This window comes from Schistocerca cancellata, chromosome 2, assembly GCF_023864275.1.
Source record: "Schistocerca cancellata isolate TAMUIC-IGC-003103 chromosome 2, iqSchCanc2.1, whole genome shotgun sequence".
Taxonomy (NCBI): Eukaryota; Metazoa; Arthropoda; class Insecta; order Orthoptera; family Acrididae; genus Schistocerca; species Schistocerca cancellata.
Genome location: NC_064627.1, coordinates 1,144,339,293 through 1,144,351,100, shown reverse-complemented (window position 1 = coordinate 1,144,351,100; position 11,808 = coordinate 1,144,339,293). Strand labels below are relative to the sequence as shown.

The 11,808-nt window shown below is 40.8% G+C and overlaps 1 protein-coding gene across 1 annotated transcript in view; it reads left to right on the top strand.

Annotated features, from left to right (window-relative positions):
- The first annotated feature begins 362 nt into the window (after nt 1-362).
- Nucleotides 363-11,808, top strand: part of LOC126150214 (uncharacterized) — a 63,217-nt gene continuing 51,771 nt past the window's right edge. The window contains exons 1-2 of the mRNA XM_049915862.1: nt 363-590; nt 11,027-11,304. Of these exons, the coding sequence (XP_049771819.1) occupies nt 417-590; nt 11,027-11,304 (452 nt within the window). The 5' untranslated portion in view covers nt 363-416. The remainder of the gene's footprint in view (nt 591-11,026; nt 11,305-11,808) is intronic.

Sequence of the window (11,808 nt, the reverse complement as noted above, 5' to 3'; positions counted from 1 at the left end):
ATATTTGAATACTGTATATGCTCCAAAACCCTACTGCAAACCGACATCAATATTATAGGTCTGTAGTTCGATGGATTACTCCTACTGCCCTTCTTAAACACCGGTGCGACCTGCGCAGTTTTCCAATCTGAAGTGAGTTGTTGGGAACAGTTCGCTGTTTGTTGTGGATTTGCCGAAATGTGTGGAAGCAAGTCTTCCGCCACATTCGTACGACCGGTGGGGTGGGCACCGTCCTATCGATGGCTGGCCGCTATTCGAATGTCTCGCCGGTTGAAGCGATTCTCTTAGCGTATGCGAGAGGCTGGAAGTGGCGCCCCCTCGGTGGCACAGCTCAGCGAAACTCCAGTTGGTCAGTCCCCATCGGCCACCGACGATCCACGGACAAACGGCACAGCCCGACACAGCCGCGCTGCACTATGGCCGAACCGCAGGCAGGCCCCTCCGGACGCAGCTGGGCGGACAGCGAGGGCTTCGACGTGAACGTCATCAGCCGCCTGTTCTGCAGGGACTACCACAACGAGCTGGCCGCCATCATAGAGGCGGTCTCCGAGAGGCTCGAAGTTTACCTGAGTACGGTGCAGCTCTTCAAGGTCTGTTGACACGAAGTTCTGATTGAGAAATGGTATGTCGGTTAGCAAACCTGACAGGTGATTAAAGTTTCGTTCTGTTTTGCAGATAACAGAAGTGTTCTCTATTCACAGATCAATGTAACCGTAGCAAAACACAGTGCATGCTCCTCACTTTTGTAGAGAAGTTTTGTCGAGTTGCTCAAATAATCATTAATTCGTATGAATCAAGTGAAAAGTTTCATTAAATGACAGCTCCAGCTACGTTAAATGCAACTGATGGCAGTTGCTGAAACCTTGGGTCCAAGAAACTCGTTGGAAAAAATGATAGACCAAAATCTCTTCCAAATACAGCATTCAAGAGGCGTTATATGGATCAAAGGATTTATCTACAATTAGAGGATTAGTATTCTGTAAAAACTAAATGCTGCTGGCAAAAGAGATTGTGATCTATTGCTTCGTTTCAAAAGTTTCTCTGATGAAAGGCTTCTGCAACTGCCATCAAATTTGTTTTACTGAGATGGAATTGCTACTTCATGAAACTGTTCGCTTCGCCTAAGCCACAAGACTTACCTAATAGCACCAAAAGTCTGACAGATAGCCATATAGCATTCAAAAGGAAACTAAGAATTTCTTAATGGCAACTCCTCCTACTCATTAGCTGAATTTTTGGATGCATTAAGTGGTTAATTTCCCCAGTCCCCACGAAAAAAATAGTCATGTAATATTTTGTGTAAATTAATCTTGTATAGACACCTTTTATTAACCTGACACGTTCCACATAATTACGAAGTATCGTATTCATGATTTATGGAACAAATACTAATCTAATTTTTTGATTCTAGTGATTATTTGATCTCATGTCAGAACTTCCCCGTGACAAAACATGCCACTTACAAAATGAATGCTGTGTATTTTGCGGTGATTAAACTTCGTTCTGCGTTTGTATAAGCCGAAAGAACACTCTTGTTACCACGACAATAGTCTCACTGAAACGTGAAAGGTAGTTTAGTTTCCGTATTTGCGCTCTAATCACAACTTGTATTATATTTTGGGGCTACTCTGTGCACACAAGGCTAATATTTGTAGCCGGTAAAGGGTACTGTCAGCTTACAGACTTGGTGCAAAACCGTTGATCAAACGTCTCGGATCTCCAACTCTGAAACTCATTACACTCGTTCCTCGTACATTCTGTGTTCATTAATATATCGAAAGAAATGCTACACTTACTCGCTGAACATTAGAAGGAAAACTTTTTGTGCTTGCATAAAACTTCATGGATGGGTTAAAACTACTGACGTCTGCCTTGGTCCTTGACATGACGTTCTGTGACGGAGCAGATGCGCAGGCATAAATACCAGAGAACCTTGGTATTTGTTTTGCTGCTACATTTTTGTGTTCGTTTGCGACAAACTTGTGACGTAGCACGAGGTCTAGGCTGGGTTAAGGGTGGTATGAGGGATTGAGAGTTCGCGAAGTTAGCGAAAGCTATTGCATAAATATGTTTCGCTTCGTATTTTACGCATACCGGATTTCAACGAGAGTTTTCAGCCGGAATTTTGAAGGCATGGATGGTAGCGCACAGTCAGTCGTCGTAACTTTAGTATTTCCCACTTTGTGAAAGAAAGTGTGCATCTTTCAACTTTCAAAAGTTACCACTTTAAATACATTTGTTGTAGAACTGAAAAATTAGAGGGGCAAACCCCTTACTTTTCAATTGTCCAAGAATTGCTCTTGATTGTTTAGAGCCTTGCACTGTAGCATATTACTTGTGCACATTGTCGATGTTTCTTGTTATTAATTTTTGTTTTTAAATTCGCCAAATTTACTTGAATTATGTAAAGATTCTTTAAATGATAGTGTAACTGTTTCCCAACGAACCTTACGTACTTCGAGCAGAAAATTTAAAACTCACAGTAATGCAGGATATATCGGAGAACAAACTCCAAATACAGTAGGTATCGACGAATCTGAAGCTAAAATGTTTCCTGTTACTTGCTTTCTCTTTATTTTCCCTGAATGTTTTTTCTTTCTCGTGCAAAATCGTTCTTAGTCCTTTCTGTTTCCTAAATAAACTGTTACTTTTCATTCCCATGATGTACAAAGACTGTCATACACTTTCTTTGCGTCTGGCGATTGCGACAGCAATCACACGAATCATTCAACTTAGCGTCACAATACCAAATTAAGTTAGCTTCATTTTATTCAAGCCGTTGTCTTTTGACATTATTCGGGTTGGATTCGGCGACATGTCTTTATGCAATCCATAACCTCGGTCCATGGGATACTAAGCGGTACCAGCGATTCTAGCAGTAAAACTAGAGGTACCGTCTTCCAGGCTATAACGGACCATGTTCCTCTGAGTTATTCGCGCATTAAAAAGTAAATAAAGGAAAAACTTTATCAAACTAAGACTTTCTCAAGAAGGGTAATACAAAGACGTTTATGAGCTTGATGCTTAGCTTATACTGCAAATGTTCCAGGAAAGCTTTTTGCTAAGCCGGATTATTTTCCTGTGGTTGTTTGAAAAAAAAATTTTGGATTAAAATGTGATAAAAATACCAATTCAACCACCACTGCGGACTTCTGCTACAGCAAAGCGAAACGTGTATGCCGGCTAGACATGCAGCTGTTAGTTGCAGGCCTTTGAAAGGTCTCCTGCACATTTTACGATGAAATATCCCTTCCAGAAATTAAAATGTAGGTAAGATTTAGAGTATTTTACCTATATCCAATATTAGCTGTTACTAATACTGACCAACCACTAGCTGAACAAAAGCAATCACACCCCAGGAGGGGGATGCCTAATGCTTCGTTAGGACTACATACAGTGACTATGGTACACCCTTGACTTTCAGTGACCTATGAGCGTTGGATGCGTTTAGAGAAGCAAAAGAATTTAACTTGGAATGTCGTCCATTTTGCTGTAACGTTCTTCTCTCATAGGCAGTGATTTGAAAAAGTTTTCGAGGAGAAACCACTGATATGACACTTATAGTCCAGACGACCAGTGTCAGCCATTATAGGCTATCCTGAAGATACCTAAAAACGCGGCGCTGCTACTGTATGGTCGACGTCTGCAGCTGTTGTGACAATTTTTCAGATGACATCTGAATATGGCTGAATACGGTCATCGAAAATAAGTATACTGTACTCTAGGTTCTTTTTCTGACAACTTAATAACCTAGTGTGAATCTTCATTGTTCTCTCAAAGGATCGTAAATTCTGTAAGATACATTTTTAACTGAAACGTGTATTCTGTTACAAAAATACAAAACTTATCTCCTGTTGATATCTGTAGAAACTAATCGTATTATATTTAGGATGCGGACTAATTGAACCACTTCCTTCATTACATGGAATATTGGCCGGTAATTGGACTTAGTGACTGTACCAGATTAGTTCTGATGAACTGTCAAATCTGCGTATCTTCAGGTTGTTCAAAAGTTGAAAATAGGCAACGTGAGGCTGGAAATTAATAAAAAAAAATTCTAACATGAAATTAATATTTAGAATAGTATGTTTCGTATTTTTTCACTACGTACGTAGTGTGTACCATGCAGTGACGCGAAATATAAATGAAAATAATTTGAAGGGCAGTTTTATGGCTTCCCTAAATTCAGAGTACCGCAAAGCTTGGATAATGGTAGCGGCGGTTCACGATCCGTTTTTGGGAGTAAAACGCTGGGACTAGATTTAGAATACGTGTAATAGAGACTTGACTGTTTTGTTGAGGAATTATGTTTGTATTTTCTGTGAGATGTGGTTGCAACGTAAGGGGATGTATCAACAGCTGATTGTAAGCACCCAACGACAGATCAACTGGCAGATGAAATATTTAACTGTTGCAAATCATAATGTGGAAGTAAATTCAGGATGAGAGTTCAGAAGTTTCAAAAGGTACTCACACGCTAACGAAATGAAACTACATGATTCAAGAGATCGTTCAGTCTCAAACGTCCATGGTGTCGTCCATCCAGTTAGGCTAAGCCACTGTCAGAGTGGCGTAGTGGTGTGGTTAGCGCACCTGGCTAGCGAGCAGGAGATCCCGGTTTCATTCGTCGCTTCAGTCTGCATCTATGTACGCTATAAAAACTGCAAAAATACCAGAATTCGAAACAATACAAAGTAATAAACAGTATATAGAGCTCTGGTTCACAGAAAACTCGTCGGCCGGTTTGACGTCACATTAGTGAAGTCAGAGCTGTTCATTTAAGATGACTTCGTTATCCTCAGAATCCGAGGTCCAGTCATCTGTAAATCTTGTCAAGTGTGAGATACAGCTCTAAATGGAGTAAATTTTGTATTTAGCTCGAGCTATTCGTCTGCTGTATCTGAGGGTGGTCCAGTGGAAAACGAGGTGCGCTGTTGTAGCATGATGTGCATTAAGGCCACATTTTGAGTAACTATTAAAACCATATTTCGTCCGTACGGTAAACGTCTTTTTTGGAGGCGCAGTGATGAAGTCACTTAAGTTCAATGCCGGTTTCATCAATCTGGAGCACTTCATACCTCAGTTTTCACTTACATATTACGTTGGTTGCAATAGACCGCCATTTGACGGCGACAACCACGGCTCAGGTTTTCGTGGCACGTAACACCACTGGACCTACGACCTGTTTTGCAAGCACAAAATTGTAATTGTTTCAAATAGAAACATCTACAAAATACTGTGTGAGGAGACAACTATGATAGTCATGCAACGTTCACCCGAGGAACATTGAAGTACGTAATCTATCATCCCGATTTAAATTATCCTGATTACGTAGGTGTATAATTTTGAAGTGTTTTTCCTTGGCGTGTATTTAGTGCAACTTGTGCACCAACACACTAAATTGTCACTTACTTGAAGTGTGTTGTTAGTTAGGATACATTTTGAGGTCTACGTATTTGAAGGAAATGCTTGTGGTTCTTGGTGTTAGAAACAGACGCGCCAAGTGGAAAGTGCGTAACATTTGATATATACTGTTTTGGGTTTAGTAGATAGACGAGGTCAGTCGACAGCTTGCAACATCTGTGCAGTGTAAAGGCAGAGTTTGGAGATTCTCTTCACGGTAGCAAACGTCCATAAAAGTTTTTCAGTTTAGTTGCGATTCCATAGGAAGAGGTGTAAGTGGCGTACAGTTGACAGTGCTAAGTCTTTCCCAGATTATTTTAATGAACATGCACGTAGAACTTCATCCTACTTGTTTTCTGTGAATCTCTCGTCGATGTCCCACCAAGGTGTTCTCTAAGCGTATCGGATGCTTGAAAAGATTGAATCAAGCTACCTGCTGGTATAAGCGCACATGCGGGTAGGTCATTTACCTAACCCATATCCCGGAGTGCTGTCACGGTGCATTTATTATTAAGCATATTAAAAGAGAAATAGTGTGAAATCATTATTTTCAAGAGGTTCATAAAATTAGCGAACACGGTACAATTGTCACAGAAGGCTAAGATTTCAGTACGTCCTGTTGTCATCACATACGGTACAAATAGTCTGTGAATACGTCTTGTTGGCGACCGGAGAGACTGGTTTGTAGCCAGAATCTCTTGCATACATCGTAAATCTTTGTAGCCCTTCGTGCATCGTCACTTAACAATACTCATTTGTCTACTGAGGTAACTGGTTTGCTGCGTAGTGGTATTGTTGTCCTAAGTGTCTGGCGACGCACAGGCGGCTCCTAGTATTCGCTGCGCCAAAAGTGGGCGTCAATAACTGATATTTAATGAAGAAAATTCTGAATTTCACGGCACGACCCTTGTGGTTCCCCTGCATATCCGTTGCCAAGCAAGGTTCGTTCTGAAAGCGTGCGTATTTCACTCCAACGACTCACTATCGCGCCGTATGGTCCATCCATAGGAAATAGCGACTCCGTCGGGTCGGTGCTGCTCCATTCTATAGCGCTGCTTAAGGCGGCAAATGCTTTTGATAGCTGCAGCGTGACGATGAAACTTAAAATTCTGAAAAGAAAATGCAGCGCAAAACAGTAGGATTCTCACAGCTTCAATGAAGAAATAGTTCCCTCGCTCAAGAAGGGTCGGTAAGACATTGATGTTCCACGTCCAGGATGAGCTATAGGCTTTGAAAATAGAGATTTTAATCAAAGGATGGGCACTTCAGAGCACCCAATAATAGGCAATTATGTATCGCGCCAATTTAAAGCTGGGACACTTCTGTCCTACGGTAAAGACCGAAAAGTCGCGTTTATGGGTACTAACAGAAAACGCTAATCAATGACCATATTTGAATTTTTGTTAGCGTTTCCAGTTCTTGATCAATGCCAAACATTACTGTTCACTAGAAGTGCTGCCTTTGTTCACTCGAAAAATGTAGAGCAATAGCTAAGCAATAACGAAAACATTACTCAAGGCAAGGCCTGTGTGCATCCACTAAAGGTAATGTCATAATTCTGTGGTTACAGTGGATATTGAGTGCTACACATCGCTTCTCAGGGGTATGGCCCTCACGACTGACATTTGTCATAAACAAATTGTAGCAACAACGGCGATGAAGAGAACATGAGTGTTAAAATACCCATCTCACTCCGCTGAGCGCGGCCATGAATTTTCGCGTGATTCTGTCTGTCACGATTACGCAACAGACTGACAGTACGCCACGACACTGCACGTTTTTACTGTCTCCACTGTCCGACAAACTATCGATATCGCTTTCGCATCACAATTCATGTAACAGTTTTGCATATTACATTTGGTTTGACTCAGCACATTACGTGCAATCCTCACGAAGAAGATAAAACATTTAAAACTTTCGCATACTCAGTTAAAAGGTGGTTCACGAAGCAATGCAAATAAATCGAAACATAGTAACGTTTGATATTGTTATAAAAAACTAATTCTAGACCATAATTAATTTTTGCCAGCAATATTGCATTACTTGATTATAATCCATCCCAAAAACCATCAACGCGAAACTTTGCAAAATTTTATTGTTGTCAAGAAAAAGTTTGAGTTACGTAACTTCAGTCAAATTAATTAAAGGATAACGTCAGCTTTGGTAATACAGCCACTTCTGACACAGCCCACCAGCAGCTAATAGAGTATAATAAAACAGAGTAAGTATATTCATGTCGCAGTCAGATTGCGATCCAGTAGCAGTAAAAAGGGTAAGGAACAGTTTTGGGTTGTTCCAGGTAACGACTGAGGGCAACGACGACGACATATTCTGTCTTTCGTCGAAATAATCAGAAAATCACTTTTAATAAGCAGCATTTAAATTTGCATGCTAAGATTGAGAAAGAGAATTAATTTCAAAGGGAAGATTTCATTTGTTATTACTAAGTAAGAGATAAATCCTAAGGAAAGTTTTCATAGGTTATTGTAGAAGGGAAGGTTGAGTAACAAAAGAGATATATAGAAGAGACGTGAAGGTTTCAGTGCTATTGTTAAATACGATGTCTAAAGTTACTTCTTAAAAACGATCGTATGTTAGCTACATTAGACAGAAAAAAATTTAACAGTATAGTATTAAAAACTGTAATGAAAGGCAACACCTATAGAAAATCCCTACACTATATCTTTTGTAATTATTGCGTAAAGACCAAGCACTCTACAATATAAATGTATAACTAGGTAGGAGCAATGAAGTTTTCTTGAAAGGCGCTATTGTCCTTCTGACACTAATTTCAGGTAGTTAATCTGTTTCGAGAATCGTTATACTTAGCGGTACAGAACTCTGTTCCCCTCCCCCCCTCCCTCTACGTTCGTGCTCCGGCCATTAAGGGTGGACCTCTGTAAGCACAGTTCTGTCATACTCCCACTTCTCGATTGTTTAGGTTAACTAGTCATAGCTCTTGTTTTCTTTTTTATTTCGTTCCCCATGCCACTTCCTCAAATGTTATCTTAACATCCTGTTTATTTCTGCGATTTCTGACTGGTTGCACTACCGTCCACGATATCTAAGCTCGACCAAAGTAGCAGTTCTCCCTAGACCACACAGCTTGCTAAAATCTCCTCTGCCTTTGCACAGCGTAAAGATACCAACCGCGATGTACATACTGCGTCCTTAGCAGTCTGTCTGCTTCAAAGTATTGTCCAAGTCCTTCCTGGGAAGGACCCTCGCACAGAGCAAACTGTCTGTGACGTCAGTTTACAAGCCTTCCACGAATTCTGACAGGGCTACTTCGTTGCTGGATTAATGATCGATAGTGTTTCCTCTAACTAATGATTTTACAAGTGTTCAAATGGGACTTACTTTTTACAACAATCTTACAACTAGCATTGCGCAAACATACCTTCAGTAGTCTTGAGTTTCGCAAAAAAATAATTCAATAATATTAGTTCCTCTTATGATAAGTTAGCTGATGTCTCTGTACATCCGTTTATAACCTCTTGTAAATCGTAGGTGGTGGCTGGTAGACACACCGCTCCTCTCAACCTCTCGCTTCAGACCTGCTACCGACTCGCTTAACATTTGGCTTACGACTGACTTCCTACGAACGCTAAAGTGCGGTTTCTCCCGCCAACAATGCTTTCTGGTGCAGACAATCCCTGCTACCATTGCAAAATCTATCCATACGCGGTCTCTCCCGCCCTTTTTAAAATTATATCAATTTGCGGTCTCTCTTGCCAACAATACTTTGGTGCAGACATTCCCTGCTACAAAAATTATTTCCAACATGACAAGTATTAATTATTCCTTCTTAATCCTATAAATATAATATAAACATCTTTCATAAATTGTGGTTTGACAATAGAAATATACATGTCTTACAGCATGATAAATATTTCCTGTATCCAGGGGTGTGAAACTGAGGTACAGGGTGTTTCAAAATGAACATCCGTGTTGTAAAGCGTCGTAGCATTTATTAATTCAATTCATAATTGTAAATGACACATCAGCTGTTCAATGTGAGTGCCATTCGTCGAAAGTCACGCGTCGAGTCAATACGTGCCAACTTTTCAAACGAAATGTTGCTTCATGACGAAGATTTTTTCTGGATCATGTTGTCAATGATGAATCGACATTGTACCTAAGTGAACACAAATGATGTGCTCTTCTTGTATCACCAGATACCCACTATATGGTACAACTGCAACGACACATACCTAAATCGAATGTTTTGTGCCATGTCTCGGCATAAAGTTTATTGGTAGTTTTTTCCAGTGAAGCAAGTGTAACTGGTGGTTGTTATCTTGATGACCGAGGACCAGGGCTGTTTCCTGAACCGGAAGAAGCTGATCCACAGATCTTCATTTGGCAGCAAGATGGTGCGCCGCCGCAACAACTCAACTCTGACAAGATTGATTAAATGACGGCGTAACCGACCACTGGATTGTCCGCAACGGGCCGGACGATAGAGCATGTTTTGCATGGCCTGCATGTACAACCGATCTGATGTCACGCGATTTTTAGTGGTTCATAGAGGATCATGTGTATGTACCTGCCATACCAACTGATCCCCAGGAGTGAAGCAGTTCTTGCAGCAATTACCCCAGACACACTCATCAGGGTTGCGGGAGAGCTCGCCTGTGGACTCGATGTGTGCTGTGTGACGAATGGTGCACATTCAATATTTGTAAGAAAAATTGAGTTGCTGTTTCATTTGATGTGTTATTTACAACAGTAGACTGACTGTACGAAATGCTTAAAAAACCTTAAAATCCGGATATTCGTTTAGAAATACACTGTATTTTAACACCGAAAATGGTCGCTTGTGAATAAAAGCAGTAAACACAGCTGATTGTGTAGTTACATGTAAGATATTTGTGGTTCTGTATCATAATTCCATGATAAGAGACATGCAGTGTATCTTTTTCGTTGTATGCATGGTTCAATACAAAATACAAACCACACACACACACACACACACACACACACACACACACACACACACACACAAACCACCCCACACACACACACACATATATAAAAAACCACACACATATATAAAAAACCACACACATATATAAAAAACCACACACATATATAAAAAACCACACACATATATAAAAAACCACACACATATATAAAAAACCACACACATATATAAAAAACCACACATATATAAAAAACCACACACATATATAAAAAACCACACACATATATAAAAAACCACACACATATATAAAAAACCACACACATATATAAAAAACCACACACATATATAAAAAACCACACACACATATATAAAAAACCACACACACATATATAAAAAACCACACACACATATATAAAAAACCACACACACATATATAAAAAACTACACACACATATATAAAAAACTACACACACATATATAAAAAACTACACACACATATATAAAAAACTACACACACATATATAAAAAACTACACACACATATATAAAAAACTACACACACATATATAAAAAACTACACACACATATAAGAAAAACCACACACACACACACACACACACACACACACACACACACACACACACACACACACTGTATTTTTCGTTGTGTACCACTCCAACGTTCTTTCCATCCCCAGGTTCAGATTACACTTGGAGGCTTCGATGCAGATAAAGATGGTTCGGAATTAGAGGCGGCCTTCCTGGAGCAGACTGTGGGGTACGTGGAGTCTGTGTACAGCGACATCTACCAGATGGAGAGCGCGCAGAGGGACCTCGGGACCATGGCGGAGGCCGCCACAGACCACTGGGAGGCACTGCCGCACTCGGACACCACCCCAGCGCACATGGACCGCAGCACCGAGATCGTGGGCCACTGGCTCATGGTCTGGTGCCGGCCCTTCTTCGGCAGACGCAGGTAGGGTGTGCGCAACGTAACGTGGCCCGCAACCGCACAGGTGGAGCTGCAGGGGAGTAGACAACGCTAGTGTTGGGGTTTCGTTGTGAGCGACCAGCCCTCTGTATGGAGAAGCACTACTGTTGTCCTTGCCTTGAACACCAGTGGAGCCTTCAGCAGTTTGTCACAGCTTGAGAAAAACTCTCAGTTCGTGCTTTTGATTGCCCTGTGATATAGTGGCCCCTGTTGGTACAATGCGTACCAGCTGGTCTTACCGTTGCTAATGTGTGTGTAGGGTCAGGCTTTCAGCAGACATGATGGAACGCAGTGACTTTTCCAGCACAAAAGACACGTGACAAGGCGGCAGTATCTGAACCGACCAGTCCTCATCACAAAGGAAGAGAGTAATATATTATTCGTAGTAAACTGATATTTAACTTCAAGAAATAAATTACCAATTCACCTAACCTAATTACTGAATTGAAATACTAAATTGATATCTCAAGTCCTTACACTACCGAGGTA